Raw genomic sequence first — 23,616 nt, forward strand, 5'->3', positions numbered from 1 at the left:
TTCCTTTTTTGCATCCCAAAGGAAAAAATAAACATTTTTATACATTTTGGTTTCTAAATGACAGCAGTGACAAAGCTGGAAAAAGTCATAACGAATCCTTTATTAAATAAATAGTTGAAATAAATAAGACTATTTGTCAACGAGCCAAACTTACAAGCAGGTCAGAGAAGACGCTTCAGACGGAGGACAATCAGTTCAGGATCTTTGGTCGTGTGACAAAACCCTTAAAGTGGTTTGATGGAGGAGGACCGCCGGGTCCCCGGCTCCTTAACAAGGAGCAGGGAGACGTCCGGAGTGAAATGACCTTCATCTTTGAGGAGGAGGAGGAGGTCAGATTTAGTTAGTTTGGGGAGAAGAGAAGTGCTGCTGTAACGGAGGGAAAAGGAGGAAGATCCGCCGTGGTTTGAGTGCAGGACTGGATGAAATCCTTCATTTTTCTCTCAGAACTCTGCCTCGTGGAAAAGCGGAATCCCTTCAGGCGTGACAGAAAACGTATGGCAGTAGGTTCCCTCTGGCCTCATGGGTTCGGGTCTGGTTCTGCCCGGCTCGGGTCCATAATCTGTGTTTTCCTCCAGCATCCAGACCTCTACCAGGCCTCGGAGCTGTCGCAGCTGGATCCGGGCGACGGGGCTTCGGTGTCGCTGGCGACGGTCCAGCGGGGCGGGGGGGAGCGCAGCTGCTCCATGTTTCCTCTGAGGAAGGTGAGCAGAGCTGTGGGGGAGCGGCCGTCCGGCTGGCCGCCCTGGCTCTCCAGCAGCCGCACCAGGAAGTTGATGTAGCGCATGGCCAGGCGCAGGATCTCGTTCTTGCTCAGCTTCTTCTCGGGAGGATGGGTGGGGATGAGCTTCCGGAGCTCCGCGAAGGCCGTGTTGACGTTGTGCTGGCGCCAGCGCTCCCTGGTGTTGGTGAACACCTTCCTGGTCATGGCGCTGAGCACAGACACGGAGGCAAAACGCAGATTTTTTTAGAAACGTGGTTTAAAATGACTGTTTCACTGCAACTCTGTGCTTCATACGTGATCTAATCTGCTTCAAAACCTTCAGATTCCTTCATCCAAACGAACATTTTGGAAACATTTGATGCACATTTTATTCCTACTGGAGGTTTGTGAGGATCTTAACATCTAAAACTGCAGGAAATGTTTACCGTGAAAAGTTCAGGATGTTGGAATGATGCTGATGACAGATAAAGGAATGCGTTTCTCTACTTTTCTGAATCAAAGGTGAACCTGAAGAAGCAGAAGGAAGGAGTGCTCACCTGCTCAGAGGAAGAACGGCGTGAAGAGTGAACGAGGGTCCTGCAGGAGTGTCCTCTCAGATGCACGTCCTCCTCCTAATGAGGGGCAGGACGGGGACACAAAGGGACGGAGTGAGGGTGAGGAGGCTTCTGCCCCACATTTTATAGCAGGCTGCGCTCCATTGTGTGACGTCGCCTCCCCTCTTTGTGCCGTTTGGTGCAGAGCACAGCCCAGTTTGATCGCCGGGGACCAGAAACACACCGAGAGGTGTGATGATGAAAGGCGCTTCGTACCGGCTGCTGATTTAGGATTCATTGGTGGTTTAAATCCCCGAGGTGAAACTGAGACGTTAGTCTGTGACGGCGGTGGACCCTCCTGCCTCTTTGACGTTCGGCGTGGACCTTCTCCAGGAAAACACCTTCATGTCCCAGCAGCTCCGCCTGATTGGACCACAAAAGGTAAAAATGCCACATCCAGACTGACAGTCCCACAATGCGCGTTTTGTCAGGACTATGGTAATCTTGTTGAACCATTTCAAGGGGCCACACATAAATCCCCCCCCCCCCCCCAACACCACTTTAAAGCTCAGATAAAAACAGGAGTCTGGTTTAACCAATCGTCAGTGGTCTTTTTACGGCCTTCAAGTGTTGTTTCAAAGACGCAGCCTTCTGTAAAAAAAAAAAAAGTCTCTGTGTGGAGTAGGAATTTACATAATCCGATTAGGGGCCAGGATTAGCCCCGGGTCTGGAGAACAGGGCCCGATGGGGGCCGGGTTTCTGAATCCGTCCATTTATCAGCCCCACTGCGCGTCCAAGAGGCTGCACCTGCGGGCCGGCCACGCCGCGCTCCGCCTCCAGACGGGACGCCGCTGCACTTTTCCAGCCTCAACAACTTTGACACAAACTATCGATTTCTAATATTTCACTTATTCGTTCCGCTTTTGTCCCCTTCAGTTGATAACATGCATTATTTCCCAGCTCTTTCCTTTCAAACTGAGTTTTTTTGGCTTTATTTTATTTACCCCCTTTGGTCGCAGGGCCCCAGATTTACTTAGTGTGGTAACAGAACCCAAAATGTGGCGTCCGTGTACGTAGGTCTGAAGAGGTTAATTATCAACACATGCCAACGTTTTTCAGATAATCCCTAATAATTTAATCCGTTTTCACTTCTTCTGCAGATATTTTCTCCTGTTTGTTTTGTTTTTAATCATAGAAACACAAAATATAAAAAAGTCTGATATTCCTGTAAATATTTATGAAGATAAACTAAATTGTAGGAGGGGGGGGGGTACATGTTTGTTCAGAAATAAGAGTTTTTTTTAAGGGAATTAAGATTAAAACAGAATCAAATGAGTTTTTAACCATGAGTGTATGTTTCTGCATATGTTTGTGTGTAGTTTTATGTTTCTAAATAAAATGTGTTCTCATTAGAGAAGAATAGAAAAGGCAGTGGGGGGAGAAATAGTTTCTTACAGACTGAAACCCAGCGAGAGCTAAAAATGTCCACTTCAGCCTTTAGAAACGTTCACTTTGTTCCCACTACGCCTTTTCTTTAATAAAGTGTAGCTTTTAAAAACTTATATTTAAATTGTAACGGTTCCATCATATTTTATATATATTTTAAATATATATATATATATATATATATATAAAAAAAAACATATTTTGGTTTTGACAGCAGCAGGTCCTTTCAAAATAAAACCCATCCTGTGACGTATCAGATCCTCCTGCTGCAGCTGCTTTACCAGAAACAAAGTGCAGAAAGTCCAGTCAAATCTGTCATTTCAATGAGAAAAGAGAGTAAAAATGTGTTTGACTGAAATGATCTTTGGCGGGCGGTTTGCTCTGGGCCGATGACGTCACACGTGTCCTGGACAAACTTGAACCACAGATGAAAAAGACCCCCAGATCCTTGGTACTGATGGGGGTTGGAGGCCTGAGCTTCATCACAGGTGGAACGAGTGGCAGTGTCAGTCCTGTTCTCACATGCAGTCAATGTCAGGTCAAAGGTCAATGACTAACCCTTTGAGGGCTAAGATGTGACCAGCGAGGCCCAATGAACACTCGCTCTTTGACATACTGTAAATCCCCCACCGTTCACCAGCGGCGTTTCCATCACACATTCTGTAGGACCTCTGGTGGCGCCCCCTGTGCAGGCCGGCACTTCCTACCAAGAAACACATCCCATGATGGTCACATGACAAGAAGTTAATTCTGTGCAGTTTTGCTAAATATGTCCATTTCGATACGCCTCAAAAAAACACCTCATTTTTTCCAAAAAAGCAGAGTTGTTTTTTTTTATTGTTGTGTTTCCTTTAGGAGACTTTAACGCAAATCCAATTTGCACAATTTCATAGTCGACTGAAAGGCAGCTTTTGTGAATTAGCCGGTTCTGAAGCGCAGAAAAACGGCTTTTTATCGACGTAGCGTAAAATATTGCAACAAAAACAGCAGCAACATCAGATCCATCCATCTGTCCAGTTCTGATCCAGATTCCAGCTCAGACCAGGAAATCAAAGACGTTCATGGATCCGTTTGTCTGCAAGGGGCGGAGCATGGAAGACTGTGGCCCCGCCCGGCGTATATATTTTTTTTACATCACAAATACGATGTTTTTTCAAACATTTTATGTCTTCTCCCAATAATTTGAATAAATAAATACTCAGAAATGCAATTTTGAGATGTTTTCTCCTCTCCCTTCTGGATATTTGTTAGATTTTTCCCTCCATTTGTTTTGTCCCATAAAGTAAATGTCAAACATAATAAAATATGATCTAATGTAAAGATAAATTCCAGTTTCATAGGGAACTAACTCAGTCAAGATTGTTTGTTTTCATGGATTAAAGTAAAATAAAAGCGACGGAAACACAAGAATCTGCTCCTTTTGTGGATCACATCCCGTTTCTGGGTTTTGTCTCACTTCAGGGGCGGGGTTTGGGTGGCGTTTACAGGTGATGGGGAAGCGCCGCCTGCCGTGGGAGATAACAGCCGAGTGACCTTTCCAGCTGATGCGCAGACGGCGGTCTGCAGGCCGCTCGGGTTTGAACAGCCTGTTATTTCCCACATTAACCCGCCGTCCCTTTCAGAGCCGTGGCTGGACCGCGGTCGGGAGCCATTACTGCACCATTAGGCTGATGTTTACCTCGCCGTCCCGCTCTCCTTTGACCGCCACGCGGGCCGCTTTTGTCCCAGAGCCAATAAAAGAGCCCACAAACCCTCTCTGGCTTTGTCTGAGCGTCTCTCCTTGGAAGGCAGCGGCGGGGTTATTGATGGTGGACGGCGGAGAAGTGCCGTCCAGAGGCAGGGAGGTTTGGAGTCCCCCCCCCCCCCCCCCCCGGGGAGGGGGGGGTCTTTGTCTAGGGATCCCTCCTGAGGGAGGTGGCTTCACTCTGCTGGCTCCTGCAGATAAGCCCCCCCCTCCACAGGCTGTGGGGGCGCGATAAGGGGATTGCTTCACTAAACTCCACATGTATGAAAGGAGGAGAAACCCCAGCGACACCGCCGGCATCAAAGGGAGACGTTATCGCTGCAACCGGAGTGTCCTTCCATGCCGGTCCTCCGACCGCAAATCACCGTCTGTCTGTGCTTTTCTGCACGGCGAGAAAAAAACAAAACAAAAGCCTGAACCCGATTTTCACGAAGAATCTGCTTCTGGAACTTTAGCTAAATAAATGTAAAGTTTCATCAAATCTAAACACATTTATGCTTTTATTCAGACTAAATTTATTTTCCAACGATTTACAGAAATCTTGCACGTTTTAACATTTGTAAAAAATGGTAAGAGAATGGTAAAAAAGGTAAGAATCTTTAAACTCAACTAAAATTCCATCTAAACTGAGAAAACAGACGTTTCTAGTTTATAGACTTTTCTTTTTACGGTCTAAAAGAGTCGGAGTCTCGTCTGCCCGTCACCTCTTCCGGGAACTTTCTCGCAGCTCAGCCGGCCCATCTTCAGCGGCGTCGAGGCTGTAAAGACGCAAACAGCCGTTTTAGGTGAATCATCCTCAACTGGGGGGGGGTGTCTCAATCCGTTGAGACCGGCCCGGATCACGTAATCCCAGACTCAGTCTGTTGTGTCCCGATCAGGGATGGGACATCTATATTATTCTCTAAAGTGACGTAATGATTTTTGGATCCGTTGAGGCTCATAAGGTGGAGTCTCGGTCTAAGAATGTTTCTACAAACTGCAGGAATCTGGGGGGGGGGGGGGTATATCTTCCACACTGATCTGAATTTGGAGACGCGTGTCAAAGCGGTGGTCAAATCTGGTTTCTGGCATATACACAGATTAAAACCTCTCTCCCATCTAAAAAACGCTGATTCATGCTTTTATTTTTTCCCGTTTGGACTATTGTCATCTCCTCGTCCATCATCATCTTAGATCCTCGGCAAAAGGCCTTTTAACAATCCCATAATCCAGATTAAAGACCAAGGGAGACGGGCCTTTCTATAAGAGCCCCAACACTCTGGAACAGACTCCCTGGTAAATGGCGATACTTATATCACGCTTTTCTACCTTCCTCAAAGGCCCAAAGAGCTTCACAGTCACAGACCCGTTCACCCAAAGGTCAGAGATCAGGCTGAGTCCCTACCACTATGTAAATCGCTTTTAAAAACGGACCTTTATAGGCAAGCTTTAAAGATTTGACTGTTTGTTAAATTTAAACCTCTGATATTATTGATTTTAGAGATTTAAACTTCTATCATTGTTTTGTGTTTTATTGTGTCGTACCGTCAAACACCTCCATACTGTTTTTAATCCTGGTCTTTTAAGTTGATTGTACAGCACTTTGTAATCTCTATCCAAATAAAGTTGATTATTGTTATTATTAGGATCAGCTGTATACATTTAACTCATTATTCCAGATAAATACTTTTCGCACATCGTGATCGGATCACGACGTTTTACTGCCAGAAAAACTCAGGATTTTCACTGATTTCATCTTCCGGCCTCATAAATAAACGGCAAGAGTTTCTATTTGTTTGTCTCAACTAGGGTTGGGCGATGTCCCTTAAATTGGCCGTTGACGATGTTTGCTGTCAACCATCGGGATGGACGATCACATCGTCGGGGGGGGGTATTTTTACATTTTTCTTTCTTATATAACTGCTATTCGTTTTTTTGCTTTTTTCATTTTATTTCCCAACTAATGACTCATCCGCGATGATCCAGTATAAACTGACGGAAGTGACTTTAACAAAAAAAGTAACAAACAAAATAGAAAAGAAGTAGTCCGCTCCCGCACTTCACTAGTGAAGTGGACCGGCGGAGCGCGGACTTACAGCTTTGTGTTTGAGGGGAAGGGGGGGGGGGGGGGGGGTGCTTTGTTACATGAGCGGTATGTGTGGGAGATTTAAGACTGCGATCCGTCCCGCAGCTCTAGGGGTACAAGCAACCGAACTCAGAACCGGGTCTAAACGTGTGTCTGAGCACAGCTCGGATCGTCAGCACACACAGCGGTTTGAGCATCAAAGCAGAAATGTCGCTCAGTCCTTAGAAAACATTCAAACAATCACGCGGATTTATGTTTCCAGTCGTGTTCCGACTAAATAAAGGCTGATGTTATTCTTACATGTTTACGTGCAGCCAGCAAGCAGCACCACCCATAGCTAATGTTGTTAGCCCGTGTTAGCATACTGCTAATCTTGGCTTCGTTCAGAAAAAGCACTGACCACACGGATTAAAATTCAAATGATGAGCGAACAGGTGTTTCATAATAACCGTAACATTATTAAAAGCACGTTTAGAAGATCATCTCGTATTTTACCGAGCTGACATGTCAATGCATATAGCCGCTCGGCGCTGTTTAACAATGTTTTGTATTGAATTGTTACATTCAATAAAGTTTGAAAAAAAAAAAGCCGCTCGGCGGAGTTTATATCCTTCCGTTTTTCAAACCCTACTGCGCATGTGCGAATGATTTATTCCGACGGAAAGTGTGACCTTAGTGAACGTTTTTATATTCTGAAAACATTTTTCTGGAACCATCTACACGGTTGGATTCTAATCCGACCATTGATCCCATCAAGATATTTTGTACATGTAACCGCGGCTTATGGTGTCGACGCGCAACGTGGCGGGGGCGTGGCATCACGATGGTGGTCTCTCCATCGGGATGTCAGTCACCCATCACGATGGACGATGATATCGTCAATCGGCACAACCCTAGTCTCAACGGGGTTACTAAAACATTTAAAAGAAAAAAGGTTTTTAAAAAACTTTCCTTTGATGAGAATTAAAAACGTCTGCAAAAAGGGATCCAAAAAAATGAAATAAAAATCAATCAATAAGCTCTCAAAAATACCGATATGATCCATTCATCCTATTTAAGCTACAAGAACAATTTACAGAAAGTCAGCATTTATTTATTTTGGGATTTTTTAATGAAGATTTGAACCATATCTAATTAAAAAATGTGCGGAAGCTTCATTTACCAAACTTTCTCACACGACTAATTATCATCTATGTTAATTAGTTAATAGTTGACTATTTTTCTAGTTAATGGTTTTACTATTTTTTACCTGTTTAAGCGACTCCACAGAATTACTCTGGTTAATGGTTGATAAAATAAAAACCCGTCTGGATCTGTTGATTAAACTTGTTCTCTTTTTTAACGTTTTACAAAAAAGGTTCCTCTTCATCATCAATTACCTGATGGGTCCAGACCAGCTGCTTCTCTACTCCTCTTCCTCTCCAGTCCTCTCCAGATCCTGGATCCGTACGAGTCTAAAGCTGCCGTCGGTCCTTCGTGGTCTTCTGAACCCCAGGGGGCGCCTGCGGGGGGGCTCAGACCCCAGCTGGGACCTGTGGGTGTGGGGGGCACAGTGCTGAGGACCAGGCGGTTCGGGGTGGGGCTTTGACAGAAGCTGAAGTCCAGCTTCAGGGGGCTTTCGTGGCGGTGGAAGCTGAAGTCAGCGGATGAGGATCTGGGACTCGTCTCCTCGTCGAGTCTTTCAACGACCCTCCCGGCAGCCCCCGCTCTGCTTCGGAGGGTCTGCTTTGCTTCTGTCCAGCTGCTCTGGGGGTGAACATCTGGGCTGCCAAAGGAGCCGCTTAGGAGGTCCAGTTTGAATGCTGCAGATTCTGGGTCTCGCCTGCAGAAAAGGTCCTCAGCTCTGCCAGCTTCACACAGGAAGTTGGGCGTGAGGCCGCCGCAGAGCAGCTCAGGATCCCCGAAGGTCATCTGCTCGCCTCCGCTGGTCCACAGGTCTTCTGAGGGCGGGTCTGCTTCAGAGGGTTGTGCGGGATCAGACGTGGTGGAGTACAGGGACGTGATGTCACTGAACAACTAACACCAGAGAGAGCAATAAATAAATGGTTCAGATCTGCATGAAGCTGATTTCACTGCGACAGAAGCATCAGAAATGAGACTGGTCCGGATCACCTTAAGGACTTTCTCTGGGACTTCAGGAAGCAGCTCCTTCAGCTGTGGGAGGGAGGCCCTCAGGAGCCACAGCAGGGATGGGAATCTGTTCAGCATCAGCTGACCCACCAGAGGATTAACACAAGGAAACCGGGACAGACACTCCTCCTCCTGGAGACAAAACATACTCTTCATTTCTGTAAATTACGGACACAAATTCACAGATTTTTTTGTTGCTTTTTTTCTGTTTTTCTAGCCAGTAAAAGGTGGAATGAAATAAATAAAAGAGTTGACTTTCCAAATCCTTTGCAGCTGATCTTTTTGTCTGAATATCAACTGACATCATGATGCAAGAAAGAATATTTCTAAAAAATGTTTTATCTGCACTAAAAAAAAAATATACTGTTTTGTGCAAACGTTTCATTCTGGTGTCTAAAAAAAAACTTTAAAAAATACCGTTTGGTCTCATGAGTTTGGATGCAGTTGGATCGGGGGTGGGTGGGGGGTGCTGGGGTCCCCCCCACTATGGCCCAACCTTCAACTGCATCAAAGAACTGGAATGAGCGAGTGTGACATCGCCTGAAGAAAACGCTTTCTGTCCGGCTCCAAAGCAAATGAAGTCCATTCAGTCGCCATTTCTTCGTGAAACGGACGCCGCCATGTTGGAGCCAGACGTCGTCGGGAAGCTGCGATTGGTCTGAGTCGATGTTTCTATCAGGAGGGAGCTCGCTGGAAGGCCACGCCATTCTGCTTGAAAGCAGGCTACACGAAATCTGTTAAACCTTTTGAGCGTTGGGGCCGACAGGCTCCACCTACTTTCATTGAGGCATCTGATTGGTCAGTTTATTACTTGGAATAAACTCTGTAAATCATTTTGACTCTTTTTGTGTGTGTGATGCTTCTGTAGTGGCTGTGGTGAGCAAACTAAGCGGACTCGATCTGGAACAAAGGATTTCTCCGGTCCGAATACACATGATTTGTAACATTTTTGCTTTCTGAGCTCCCAAATCTGTAATGTAAGGCGCCTCCTTTAAATCACATGTGATTGTCTTTGAAATCCCATGCCAAACCTGACCACAGACACAGATGGAGCTCCTGTCTCTGCAGGTAACCCTCCCGACTCTCACCTGTGAAGGGATGACAGTCAGCCAGTCTCTGTTCAGGTATCCGACAGGATCCCCGTCGCTGGTCATCATGGCGGTGAAGCAGATCCGATTGATGCTTCTGGCCACTTCAGTCACTTCTGACACGAGCAGAACCTGAGGAACAGAGTCAGAACATCTGCGATGAAACAGCCGACTCCTTTGAAGCCGCTGTCAAAAACGTGTGGAACAAAGAAAAGAAGAGTAAAGTAGAAACTAACTTTTTTGGTTAAAGACAATTATATTTAAGCAACGTTTAATGTCAGATTTATGGAAACAAGATGATTATTAAAAAAAAGAAATATAGTTAAAACTCATAACTTATCGTAACGGCAAGAAAATTTCCTATTTATAATCTTTGATGAAAAAGTGATTTAAAGCCACGATGTCACAACTTGATGCACTTTTGGAGAGTTTGGCGTTTTACCTTCACATCCAGATCCTCAGACTTCATTCCAAACAAAACCAGAGAAGAATAAACCAAGGTCAGGTTGTTGAAGGCCTCGCTGGAAAACCTGCTTCAACAAACACAAATGAGACGAGGTTTGTTCCCGATCCGTCAGCTCCCAGTTTCCCTCCGTGTTGGTGACTTGGTTTGTTCTGCTGTTTTTCTGTGCGAGACACTGACCCCGCCCCCCCGCCGCCGTCGGGGCAGAACAGGATGAGCCAGCAGCAGCTGTACTGCAGGGAGAGCGCGGTCAAACGCATCACCAGAACCTCACTGGCTCGCTCTTGACCCAGTTCCTCCAGCTCCTGAAGAACAAACCAAAGCTTCAATCAGAAACCAGCGACGATTCAAAAAAAGCTTTATTGGCATTGAACAGAGACGACAGTTAACAGGAAGAACAAGATGAGCAAGTAATCAAATAAATAAAAATACTATCAAAAAAACACAAAAGTAAAATAATGTATAGTTTTTGAAAGACTTATGTATTAAAATAAATATATATTAACAATTTAAAAGAAATACTTATAATAAATAATAAAATAAACAAATATGTAATAAAATATATACAGAATCCAATAAATAGACAGGTAATAAAATAAATAAAAGTGCAATTAAATAAACACAAAGGTAAAAAAAATTAATAGTTTTTAAAAGAAATATGTAATAAAAGAAATATATTGAATAAAATAAAAGGAATATTATAAAATAAATACACATTTAAATAGGTAATAAGATAAGTAACTATGCAAAAACAGCATTAATTAAACGAAAAAGTTAACAATTTAGGTAAAAAATTAGAAAGTAATACATACAAATAGCTGAATAAATAAGTTATAACATGTATAAATAAGTATTGAATAAAGTAAATGAAATAAAATATGTTATAAATTACACAACTTACTCAACAAAGAACTTAGTAATAAAATATGCAAATATGTCATAAAATAATAAATAAGTATTGCGATAAAATACAAGTAATATAATAAGTGATGAAAATCTAAGTAATCAATAAAAGTACTGAATATATAAATGAATAAATGCAAAAAACAAGAAATAAAATGTATGAAATAAACAAACAAACAAATAAAGATAAGATTTTTAATAAAAAAATCCTATCGGTTCTTTCCAGATCATTTTTCCATTTTTGGTTGAGAGTTGAGTTCTCGACGCGCATCAGAGAACGGCGAGCGTTTACCTGAATGACGACTGCCGTGCTCTCATCCACGGTGATCACGGCGTAGCTGTGGGTCCCGCCCAGCATCTGCAGGCTGGGATGGGGGCTCCTCTCCAGCACCGTCACATTGAAGCTGCAGAGGCAACACAACCTTTAAAGACAGTCTGATGATCCAGACTAAAGCAACAGCTTTAGGGAAATGTCAAGTATTTATTGGGAAAAGTTTGGAAGACTTTTGTCAAGAAAACAATTTAGTTAAGGACAAAATCAACAGGGAGTTGCTTTACTTTAAAAAACATTTTTAAAATGATGTTAGGTACAATTTTGGGAAATTATTTAATCTGTTAAATTTAAAAGATGGTCAAATGTTAAAAAAAAACATAAAAAGATAATATTTTAACTTCTGCTGTTATATCTCTTAAAAACGACAGAATTCTGATCATAAAGTGAAATGCAAAGCTCACCTGGACTCCAGGGTTTGTAGTAGCAAAGGAAAGTTCAGTAGTTCCTCCGTCACAAACACCACATATGGGACGCTGTCCTCCAAGCACCATGGGACCTCCCCCGTGCCTTCAGGAGACAAAACACACATTCAGAGGGGGACGCGGTCCCAGAACCGCTTCCGAGCCGAGGCGGCAGACCGGAGTCCGGGATGACGGTGTCGAAGGTCAGGTGCTGGATGCTCCTCTGGCCGCACACCGCGGACCACGGAGACTGACCCGGATGGTCAAACTCCACCACCAGGGAGAAGCTGGTCCAGGGGAAGTCCGGGCCGATGTGCTGCTCAAACACCAGCGCACAATCACAGCCGCAAACGCTGACGAGACACGCAAAGCATGAAAACGGACGCCGTTTCAGACGGGAAATGAGGACCGCTTGTGTCAGAAGTGTTTAAACGGACCTGCTGACCACACTGGCTCCATTCAGCTTCACTTTGTCCTCAGGACGAACACAAGTCAAAGAAGCTCCTGACACCAGAAGAACAAACAAATCCACTGTAAAACATGGACGTTTTGGGGTTTCTACCATGATTTTGACTCATTTAGAAGTAGTTATTAGCACACAGACTGAATATTAAGCGTGTGCTGCTGGCAGTGCTGCCAGAGTCACGGTTTTCCAGCCTAAAAGTCATCTAGACTCCTCCCACTCCTACCCCCCCCCCCAAAACACATTAATTAGAGATTAATTAGCAGTAGTAAAGAGTTGCCTTATGCCTGCACAATGCAGCGCATATTTATCATTATTGCAATATCAAGCTGTGCAACACGCAAAAGACCTTAAATGTGCTTGAAGTACTTAAGTAATCAAATACATCCCTTTATGTCATTATATCATGAAGCCCTTTTATATTAGATGCTCGCCTCCTATGTAGACGAGGGTCAACGTTTATTAAATGAAACTGTTCCAGTCAAATGAAAATGATGTTTTTGGTGTTTTCAATGCAGCTTTGTCAGATCTGAGCACTAAAACAAGTCATAAAAAATGTCTACAATGTCTTCAGTATTTAAATAAAGCATTCTGTTATGAGCATACGCTGAGTGAGTAAAAACACGTTTAGCCATGCTTAGTGCCTGCTTATGCTACAGTTTGACAGGAAACACAAGAGAAAAAGAGATTTTGAGGGGAAGAAAGGATTATCCTATAAATAAATTACATTTGTAGCACGGGTTAGTGACCATATATTTATTTAGTATACATCTAATGATCTGATCGCACATTTGTGTTTGAAACGCATTTCGATAAGGAATTGACTCCAAATCTTGTGTCCACCCACCCAAAGCAAAGTCAGAGTCAAACCCACCCAATCTGGCAACCCCGACTGCTGTTGGGATTAGAGAGAGGCTGAAGGAGTTTCAGTAAAAGCTGCTCACCCGTCACTCGGCTCAGACCGCTGAGAATCATTGATCTGTTTTCATCGGAGTCCACTGACAGAATGACAAGAATCTAGAAAACACAAGCAGGCGGTTTACAGTTCAGCTGCCGAGCTAGCAGAAGCCTTATGTTCACCTCCCTGAACCGACCTTCTCTGCAGACGTCCGGCTGTGCAGCCACGCAGCCAGCAGCTGCTGCAGCTCCAGCAGCTTGTTGTTGGACTCCTGGTTCTTCTGAGCGAGGAGGAGGATGACGTGCAGCTTCCTCAGCAGCTGCTTCAGGCTCTGATCTGCACACGACTCTGCCGCTTTGCTCAGATAGACTGAAGCAAAATGAAAAGGGACGTTAAAGCACAGAGGACTTTTTCCTCAGCCCTTAGATTAAACTTTGGAGAACTTGTCATACTGACCCAGGCCGGTCCTCAGGTCACATTTCAGCAGCAGCTCTTTGAAGGTCACCAACACATGGATCAGAACCACCTGACTGAAAAGCAGCTCCTGGTCTGTGACGGACAGAAGTAGATTTGCACCGACTGAAGTGAACAGATGAAAGGCTTCGGTGAAAGGGCCCCCCGTACCCCTGAGGAGCGCTGCGTCGTCAGCAGAGGTGCTGCAGAGCGCCTTCTCCTGCTGCTTGAGGAGGAAGTGAGTTTGGTCCGGGCCCAAGCAGCTGAAGTCCCCCCACATGGGGCCGTGGAGTCCCAGCTGTCTGGCTGAGTCCAAACGGGGACGAGCGAAGGCCAGAAGCTCCCGGTAAGCCCGCCGCTGGCTCTCTGCGAGGAGGCGGAGTCACTTCGACTACTGTTATTTGAGCTAATCATGTAGAAAATTATCTTCAAGTATTTTTACAGACAAATGATTTAAAACAACAAAAAATGAAAATAGAAAACAATGCCATAAAACACTGCTTATGTCAGCTGCTTTGTCAGTGGATTTGTGTGTTTTTTCTTTTCCTCGTTTAGTCCCTAAAGAGCAGAGTTATCTCTAAAATTGCTTGGAATTCAGTTGCTGACTCCCTCTCATTTCACGGCTTTTTACATTTTTATAACTGCTTTTTATCATTAAACCATCAATGATCTTTGGTTTGTCCTCATTAAACATCCATATATGGAGATGTACATGTGTATGTATGTATACTGATGTGTGTTTTTTCATCATCTTCTTATCCTTTTTTAATTAATTCATGACTGTTTATCCTAAGTTTGATTTTTCCATGTCTGGTAGAGATACAACGATTCACTTTCCCGGTCATTTAGTTGGAACCTCAATTTTTGGGTCACGGTTTTGTTTGTTTGATTTGTATAATACAAAACAACAAAATACTAAAAATGAATAGATAAAATAAAATCTGAAAAATCCTTTAATTTGCGCAAGTAACAATAAAATATCAAATAATAATAAAAATTAGCCCAAATTGTATAATAATATATATATATATAATATATATAATTTATCGATATAAACACATTCCAAATGTAATGCAGATTAAGTGTCTATTAATTAAAAAAATGTATATTTTCACAGTCAGGTTTTGGACACAGCATGAGGCTCTGCAGCTGTTTTATTTTGCTTTAACTCTTAACAGTGTTATTTTCTCATGTCACTTATTTTATTCTCATTTCTAACCTTTTCGTTGTTGCTTTTAACCTTTTGAGCTTTAAACGCATGTTTGACTGCGTTCATGTTAAAGACCCACTCTGATGACATCGGTGTTCTGAACACATTCTTGTGGCACGGAGGACATAGATGAAGAAAATTAGGCTTTAAATCGTATTTCTGAGGATTTCTTTGTTTGGTTGTGAATTAAGAGCAGAGGCTCATTTGTGACGTGGAAAACACGCTGGGCGGGCCACAAGCTCCCTGCTCCGCTAGGCAACAAAGAGGGAAGGGGGCGTGCGTGGGGGTGCTGCAGGCCAGCAGTCCCGCCCACAACTCAGAGAGTTTCTAATGAACTCCTGCCGCTCTGCAGAAACTATGTCCTGGAAAGCCACACAGGTCTTCATTATAATGAAAATGGATCAGAAGATGATCGGAGTGGGACTTTAAGGCGCCATATCAATAAGCATGTTTGGTGATCATGGCTGCGGATCAGAACTTGTGATGAGGAAGCTCTCCATCAGTGATGAGTCCCACCTGCAGCCTGGACCTGGATGATTCTGCTGCTCTGGCCGTCCTGACGGACGATGAGCTGACTGGTCCACTGATGAGGCTTCTGCTGTCTGCCAGCATCCTCCGAGTCGGCGATGCCGCCGCCCACCGGCCTCACCCCCCCACTGTGAGTGCAAGGCGGCAGCTCCTTCTCTTCTGTTTGTTGGTTTTCAACTGTAGACAACATGAAATTCCAATAAATCAACTTTAAAGTAAAATTATAAATGCCAGGTAATGGCTAGTTTGTTAATAAAAAAACTATATAAACAGTAAAAATAATTCAGAAGTATGAAAAAATGTATTTTTATGATAAAATTAAAAGCATATATATGCAATGATGAGGCACCTTATTTTATTTATTTTATGAATACCATATACCTATCAGAAAGCGTTATTAAAATAACCAACAGGTGACCACACACTTGAAACTATGAAGTGAGGTTTCTTCTTTTTTCAGTAATAAATCCATTATATTGTGTTGACTTTGACCATAAATGCACGTCTCAATAGAAAACAGTAAAATAAATCTGTTGATAATGTTCCTAAACTGTCCAGCAGAGGGAGCCAGGTGTTTATTTTTGCAGTATGTACACAGGGGAAGGTTGAAATCTTTGTCAGCAGCAACTGATCAGTAAAAGGAGGTCATGAAGACCCAAGACAAATCTAGTGGGTGGAACTACTTTGAAAATATAAAGAAGAGTATTTTTTCATGCCTTCTATGTCCAAACCATGAAGGGAAGTTAAATGGAAGGAAATCCCAACTCAGGCTTTGTGTTGTGAAAGTTTGGGTGTTTTTTTTTTAGCTAATACCAACAATGTGCAAAAGTGAGTGTAGAAAACAGAAAAGTATGTAGAGAACTTTGATTTTTCAGAAGTGCATAAGGTACCTGCAGCGTTGGCCGAGTCCTGAGGCAAAGCAGCATCTGGAAGAAGCAGCTGGGATCTCAGCATCATGAACGTGGACAGAGGGTCCAGGTCCTTTTGGGGTTCATGACGGATCTTCAAATATTTGTGAGCCTGTCTGTCAGCGGATGCGGAGGACAGAGGCTTCTCGCTCCATTTGACTGTTTTCACGTAGTTTTTGAGCAGAGGAGCCGTCTTTTCTACAACCTTCTCCTTGGGGAGAGCTTCTTCCTTAGTGTTAACGCTCTCTAGGACTTTGGTTGGAGATTCTTTCTGGAGAGGAACTTCACATGTGAACCGAGGCAGGATGGATCTGACTGTAACCAGAGGGACATTTACAAAAGAAGCTGCTACATGCGTTTGAAAATGACAATGAATGTATGAATGTCAACTTCATGAATCACAGAAGCATCTACAGTTAACAAAGCTCAATTTTCTCACCTTCCTCCTGTTCAGGTACCAGTCTGGTGAACTCTTCCATCTCCTCCTCTGTGGTGGGAGGAGGCTCAGACCACTGACCTGCAGACAGCTTCTCTATGAACTCGCTGCTACGTCCCGTAAACATCCACGGGATTTCTGAGTCCAGCTGTAACTCCATCTCGTCAAAGACGCAGATGCAACTGAGCTGCTCGGATTTTAAAAGCCTCAAAACTTCACAGACGTGCTGGAAACCGCCGGCTGGATCGTCCGTCGGAGGTTCTGTGGGAAAATTCGGAGTCGTTTAGTCTGCAGCAGGGCTGTAGAAGTTTTGAAGTGAAAGTTAGAGAAATGACATTCTTTTTTTAAATCGACTCTGTGGGTTCTGTGGGGTTAAAATCTGGAATCACGAGGACATCTAGTGGTAAAATAAAGAACTGCTGTGGAAGAGATCTGATCTGTCTGAGCAAAAAAATGGAACGGAGGACCTGAAAGCCACATAGAGCATTATGGAAAAGGCTTAAGACTGATCTCTTTAATTCTGCTTTTAGCTCATTTGATTCCATCTTTTGATATTTATTATATTCTTGGATTGATGACACTGGATTATTAATAGGTCATTTAATATTCCTCAATTAATTGTTTAATTATTCATTATGTTTTTACCAGTATTTTAATGTTTGAGGATCATTTTTATTTCCTCAGTTTCCCTCTGGGTCAGCTGCTGCAGCATCGTGGGGGGGGGGCTGCTCTGTGGGACTTTATTTTTTAAATCATTGTACTTGTTTTACATTATCAATTCTGTAATGCAGAACAATGTGTTACTTGGTACGTAAAGAGCGATAAAAATAAAGATTGATATGATTTGAATCTCCTCCTTGAACTTATGATCTGGCTTATTCTGCTAGGGTTCGAAATCCTCCACCTGCAGACAAATAGATCCGTGTACGTTTTCCTGTCCTTGTCTGAACTGCTTCCAGCTGTAAACTGTACAGCTGGATACCGCCGATATTGCTCCCTTTTTTATTTATTTTTTTGCGACGCTGATCTTGGCTTAGGCTTGTGAGGCACTAGCGGGAGAGTGTGAACAAAGGCATGCTGGGAAATTAGCCTAACTTCCACGCCATAACCCAAAAGCAAATTTCTAGTGAGTTCCTGCTGCTCTGCAGAAAATATGTCTTAAAAACAAAAAGAAAGACTTTTTATTTTAGCTAAAAACTGCATTATCATAGTGGAAAGACCACTGGGAACGATTTTACAGTAGAAAAACCTTTTTAAACTTCAGGGGTGATTTTTAGGTTACATTTCATTTTCTGATTCCATGATTTAATGTAACGACTTTTCATGTGATTTTGCCTCTGAATCTAGAGTCTCCTCAGGACGTGTAGCCAGAACCACATTCCTACCTGCTAAGAGGAATCTCTCCACAGAGGCCGGATGTTTCTCTGCCTTCCAGACTGCCGTTTCCATCGCTGTCCGAGTCCTCGGTGACATCAAGGATCTGTGTGACATTCACCAATACTCTCCTCATGAGAACACAAAAACACACAGTATATTCTGGCTTCACATTCAATGTATGAGTACTAAAAAGGTGCAGGATAACCACAAATCACTGCTCACAGCCTGCAAGGAGACAACTCTTCTTTCTGGAGTTGAGTGACAGACGGGCCGATGTGGGTGGATCTCTTCTTTGGAGAAAGGCTCAGGACTGAATCCAGCTCTAAATCCGCTGGAGGAGCCAGGTGTCCTTAGAGAAACAGAAGAATTTATTGCCAGAACGCGTCTACTGTCCGTTTATGTCAATGACTCTTGAAAATGTACCTGAAAACTCCATCAAACCAGTATTACTCTCCTGTTCTTTGCTTTTCTCCAGAAGATCAAACTGAAATAAATCCATCGACCCGCCTCGAGTGGAAGCTGAAACAAGAACACCTTTATTTAATCTGCTTTGATATTTTTTATTAAAGTCGGATGAATATTTTCAAATTCTCACTTTTGCGTAGGATGTCCAGAACCGAACGCTCCTCATCCAGAGGCTCTGGAAAAACGACCCAAAGACCAGAGAAGCTCTTCGTGGATTGGACCTTTGGCAGTTCCAGCTGGGGAGTGTCCACCACCTCAGGCAAAAGCAGCATCTGCAGAGGAGAAACAATGAGCTAAAAAAAGGCTGAGCAACCCAACCTTTTTAGAGTTTAAACACCTCTTCCTTCAAAAGTGACTCCTGAAGAAAGTCCTCCTGAATAAAGGGGCTTGTCTGACCATTGATTGTGTCAGTGTCCAAAAGTTTTTCATATGAAGCAGATCTCCTAAAACAAAGGCAATGCAGGGGTTTAGAAGACACGCTTGTCTTTAGTATAATTTACCAAACGTAAATTAAAAAACACCTGAAGATGTTCTCCTCTGAGATCATAAGTCCTCCTGGAGTCAGCAAAGGGTCTGCAACAGGAAGCGTCCTTAGTCTGGACAGTTTGACTTTCAAAGAAGGCAAATGCCTTTTGAAATACGGGAGGTGATCAACAGCTATGAGATCCTCTGCCAGGGAGAGATCTAGAAATGTAAAAAAATGTTCATGAGAATTAGAATGTTTCTTAAAATAAACCGAATCCAACAAGTCTAAAACACAGGAGTGAATCCAAGCACAAGACTTTACCTTTCCCTTGTTGCTTTGGTTGTATGTGCTTAGAAAACAGTTCTTGGTGTGGATCACAGAACATCTGCGGCTCTTTTAACACGCAAAGATCCCGGTCAAAATCTTTCAGAGAGTCGGGATTGGAGCTGGGAATGAACACCTCCTCCTCACTTTCAGCTTTATATCTGAAACACCACATTAATGTTTTATAAATCTCCTAAAAAAAACACGTATCAATAACTTTCATGAGTTATAAAATGCCAAAACCTTTCCAACGGGGTAAGTGACTGGTTTTTCTCCCTCAGATCATCCAGAACAGATCCAGAAGAGAAGGTCACCTGCTCTATTGAGGAAATAAGAAGTTAAATGTTTATTTAAAGACTGAAACGTTTGGAACAGATGAATAATAGTTTCCAGCTCAAATCAGTAAGAACAAAGTGTGATAAAGCTTGGGCTTTTCCAACAAAATATAAAAATCATAATGAATCAAAAAAACTATTAAACACAAAATATCTTATTAAGATGATCACAATCAAATTAATTCCATCAACCAGCTGTTTACCTCTGACTAAGGGTGTCCTGTAGGTTTCCTCAAACAGCTGGTGAATGTGGGCGTTCAGCAGGTCACAGGTACCGGTTGAGTAAGGTTCTGGCAGAGCCAGCAAATCCCATGTTACCTTGAGACTTGTGCTCGCCTAGAACACACACATGTAAGATAATCCTGTCTTGAACATTTAACATTCAGCTTAGCAACAAATACATAAATGAACAAAATAAAAATTCACCTCAAAGACGTAGTCGAGTGCTTTAAATCCGATGACCGGGAACACACAGCTAGCCCTGTCAGCCCTGTGTTAGAACAAAAAACATTTTTAAAATAACATAAAAATCCTGAAAATGTCGTCTAAACTAAAAAAAAAACTAAGATTTTATGAGTATAAGTAGGTATAAAACACAAGCTCAAAAATTTACTTTAAAGTAAAAAAACAACAAATAATTTCAATTTGCCGTTTAGCTAACTTAGCATTTTAAGCTAGTCACTGTGCTAACATACATTTCACACAAATAAATTACGTTTAAAACTCGAATTCAACATAAGCAGAAAAATAATAAACAGCGATAATCGTGCTTTCTGATATATTATTAAGAAGCTTACATGATATCAAAGTTATCCTCAGGGGTTGAAGTATCTAAAAATACGTTTTTTTGTTTTCTAAGACCGCTAAAACTCTCATTTGTCTGAAGACGCATGCGCTGACAGAAAGCGCATGCGCTTTGGCATAGTTTCGATGCCTTTTATAAAGAGCGAAACTAAATTTATTACAATAGTTATTTCTGAGTCTTAAATTTAAAAATGTATTAGAATTATTTAAAAAACGAGAATTTAATTATTTTCTTTAAACAAAAATCCCAGACAAAATGTGTTTAAATAGACGGCCACAGGATGGCGCTGTTTGCCACATTCAAACGTGTCATTTAGCCGTGCCGTGACATCAAATTATGGCTTTTTTTTAATAAAATGGTTAACAGTAAGATCAAAAGCATTTTAGAAATTATATAAACAAAATAATGATTTCGTTTTCCTAAGAGAAAATAAAGACCACATTTACTTTGTGTTTTTAAAATCCCTTTAAATGCGCAGCTGTTTTGCAGTTCAAACCTCTGCTGGTGGTTTTCTGGCCAAAAACTCAGATGTGTAAACTGACTGGATGGTTTGGATGTTAATTGCACTCTTAAATGTCTATGTTTAGGGTTTACCAGTTTTTCATCGGGGTGTCAAAAACAATTTCCACCCTTTTCTGGTCTCAAGCCTGCATGAGGCCGGCTCAGCCTGGCTGTGTGCGCTTTCACACTGCAGTGATGATCTATTGAGAATTCCCAGCCATGTGATAAAGCGCCACTTATGAACCCACCTTGCTCTCTCTCGTCACTAACATTTTCAAAGGGAGGTGTCCTCCGGGGTTCACAGAACATGAAAAATGACAAGAATTTCAGAAGATGTTTAAATGTTGATTCTGGTCGATTTCTGTCTTCTTTTTAGACTGAAGCGTCTGTGTCTTAAAAAATGTTTGGAGAAGCATCAAATAGATTAAGTTTGCAAGTTTGAACCTTGGGAAATATAGAGTACAACTACTCTTTTTTTTCTTGGGAAGTGAAGAATTAAAATCATAAGAATAAAAAAATATTTTTGCATCAAGGGTTTCTTTCATGCTTTTAGTAAGAAATCTACAAATTTGATATTTTTTAGAAGAAACGACGTCTTCGTTTCATGCTGGTAAAAACAATCCGTTATCTTTTGCAGATTCTTCATCAGTTTTGTGTTTGTCAAGGGTTGTAATTTTTTTTGTTCCTCACTTTAAAAAAATTTGATAAAAAAATAATTACAATAGGCATTATTGTTGTAGTTTTATTGGTATCCAGTGTCATCTTTTGTTTTTACTCTTAATTTTTCTTACAATTTGTTCTTATAGATTGATTTTACACAAAGTATTATCTCAAAACAAAACTATTATATTAAGAATGTCATGTTACATTTACAACTTTCACCTTTTAAAAATACATTTATCCATCTAAACAGGAAAATTTGAATTCTGCTTTGAACTGGATTTCTTCATGCACTTTGGGAAAACAGGAGCACATGCTAAACCGGGCGTCCCTGCCCTTTGACCCTCCTTCTCATGAAGGAAAAACTCCTAAAAAACAGATTCTGGGGAAAAAAAGAAGAAACCTCGGGGGTGTCCACATAAAGGAGGGATACTCCCCCAGGACGGACAGGCGTTGTACCAGAACTCTTAGAGAGAATTAGCTTATCTAACTCTACAACTACATGTTTATTTAGTCCAGCAGATGAGCTAGATGGGTGGGGGGACGGCTGGGGGCTCGAGACGACTCAGAGACAATAAATTGTAATTATATAATTAATTGTCATCTAGGTCTTGATGTCTCTGATGGATGCATTAAGTTTCTGTTATTCTGGTCAGGTTTAATGGATAAATACAACTGCGTATCATCTGCATAACAGTGAAAATTCATATTTCCTGATCATGTTTCCTAAGCGAAGAATGTAAATCATAAACAGGATGGGTCCTAAAACTGAGATTCATAGATAATATGACGCTTTCAAAGGAGTTATAAACATGTTTGACTTTAATGCTAAGAAGTAAGCTATACTGTGGTATCACTGCCAAACCACCTTCTTTCCCTGAAGGGTCTGATAGTTATTATAACTTGGGGGGACTTTGGGGGATCCTGGACGTACTGTGGGCCAACATCCTAAGGTTTCCCTGGATGTCATCAACTCTGGCCCCCGGACAACACCTAACTGTAGCCGCTGGAAGCTCCACATGTCTAACTATAGAAGAGCCAATGACCAGAGTTGACGCTTGAGCGCGTGTGTCGCTGAGGGAGGAGAACCTGTTACGAACGGGGAGCTTTGCCTTTTTGCGCTTCCTTCCCACCGGTACAAAGCCGTCCTGTGTGTTTGGGGAATACACAGGTAAGTTAAAACAACTTCAAACCTGTAAAATATCTTGAATGTCTAAAAAGAAGGTTTGAAATCTTTGCAAGGATCAAATAGTCTTAATAATAGCAGCGTTGAAGGGATGTAATTATCTCTCTAGAACTTTTACATCTGCTTTTTAAAAGAAAAGTTGGGTAACACAAAACACAAAGTGTCCAAAATCCCCAAACGGCAACTTGATTGCAAACACACAGTCAGAACATGATTGAGTTTCATGGTTTAAAAGAGACTTTCACTGTCAAAGAAAAGCCGTTGACGCCCAGAACAGGTTGGTTCTGAAGGAAGAACAGAAAATCTTTGTCCTGATTTCCAGCAGTCGTTCTTTGCCTCTGGGTCTTTGTCCTGCGGTCTGTAACTCGCTCCAACAGTTTCACCTTTACTCACAGGAGCAACTATCATGTTGTGCCGCTTTACAATATTCCAGATGACATTTCCATGTTTTCATTGAAGCTTTCGTACAAAAGCTGCTGCAACATAAAGAGCTTGTGAACCTTTTGTGTGTTTTACATGCAAAGCACAGACGTTCAGTTTCATTTGAAATTAAATGTACTTTTTTAACATTTGTGAGATAAGCTCTTTATCTCAGTGTAAATCTGGTTATTTTATATATAAAATAACTTTTTTTTTGACATTTAATTTGTTATGCTTTTAAAAGCAGAGGTGAAAAACGTTGACTAATTCTCAGGTTCTTATGTTTCTTTTTATCACTCAAAACCACTGCAGTGTGATGACTTCCTCACAACTTAAAAATTAATTTAAATGCT

General features: G+C 42.1%; 2 protein-coding genes and 1 long non-coding RNA gene across 7 annotated transcripts; 1 reads left to right on the forward strand and 2 right to left on the reverse strand.

Annotated features, from left to right (window-relative positions):
• Positions 1-78: 78 nt before the first annotated feature.
• On the reverse strand, positions 79-1,621 carry tal2 (TAL bHLH transcription factor 2). The gene is made up of 3 exons (XM_004072051.4): positions 1,531-1,621; positions 1,258-1,332; positions 79-929 (listed from the first exon to the last, which is right to left on the reverse strand). Exon 3 carries the CDS (start codon positions 923-925, stop codon positions 587-589), a length of 339 nt encoding a protein of 112 aa, XP_004072099.1. The 5' UTR covers positions 926-929; positions 1,258-1,332; positions 1,531-1,621; the 3' UTR covers positions 79-586.
• On the forward strand, positions 917-8,371 carry LOC110015592. Of its 2 annotated transcripts, none has more exons than XR_002290806.2 (3): positions 917-1,103; positions 1,223-1,695; positions 7,867-7,974. It is a non-coding gene; the product is annotated as an uncharacterized LOC110015592 (long non-coding RNA). The 2 variants fall into 2 exon arrangements; XR_002873815.1 differs by lacking the exon at positions 917-1,103 and having other exon boundaries at positions 1,260-1,374; positions 1,460-1,695; positions 7,867-8,371.
• On the reverse strand, positions 3,846-20,585 carry c9h9orf84 (chromosome 9 C9orf84 homolog). Of its 4 annotated transcripts, none has more exons than XM_023958187.1 (29): positions 20,489-20,585; positions 20,118-20,181; positions 19,895-20,027; positions 19,600-19,675; positions 19,354-19,517; positions 19,088-19,250; positions 18,904-19,009; positions 18,697-18,838; positions 18,525-18,620; positions 18,324-18,450; positions 18,110-18,204; positions 16,728-16,985; positions 16,271-16,603; positions 15,369-15,557; positions 13,814-14,008; positions 13,646-13,738; positions 13,386-13,558; positions 13,236-13,308; positions 12,266-12,332; positions 12,006-12,181; positions 11,829-11,934; positions 11,386-11,497; positions 10,371-10,495; positions 10,170-10,257; positions 9,728-9,859; positions 8,622-8,771; positions 7,889-8,525; positions 5,149-5,202; positions 3,846-4,826 (listed from the first exon to the last, which is right to left on the reverse strand). In XM_023958187.1, exons 1-29 carry the CDS (start codon positions 20,581-20,583, stop codon positions 4,744-4,746), a joined length of 4,305 nt encoding a protein of 1,434 aa, XP_023813955.1. In that variant the 5' UTR covers positions 20,584-20,585; the 3' UTR covers positions 3,846-4,743. The 4 variants fall into 4 exon arrangements, with proteins under 4 accessions (XP_023813955.1, XP_023813957.1, XP_023813956.1 ...); XM_023958188.1 differs by having other exon boundaries at positions 4,735-4,826; positions 5,114-5,202; XM_011478770.3 differs by lacking the exon at positions 3,846-4,826 and having other exon boundaries at positions 4,928-5,202.
• Positions 20,586-23,616: the final 3,031 nt, after the last annotated feature.

This window comes from Oryzias latipes, chromosome 9 (assembly GCF_002234675.1).
Source record: "Oryzias latipes chromosome 9, ASM223467v1".
Lineage (NCBI taxonomy): Eukaryota > Metazoa > Chordata > Actinopteri > Beloniformes > Adrianichthyidae > Oryzias > Oryzias latipes.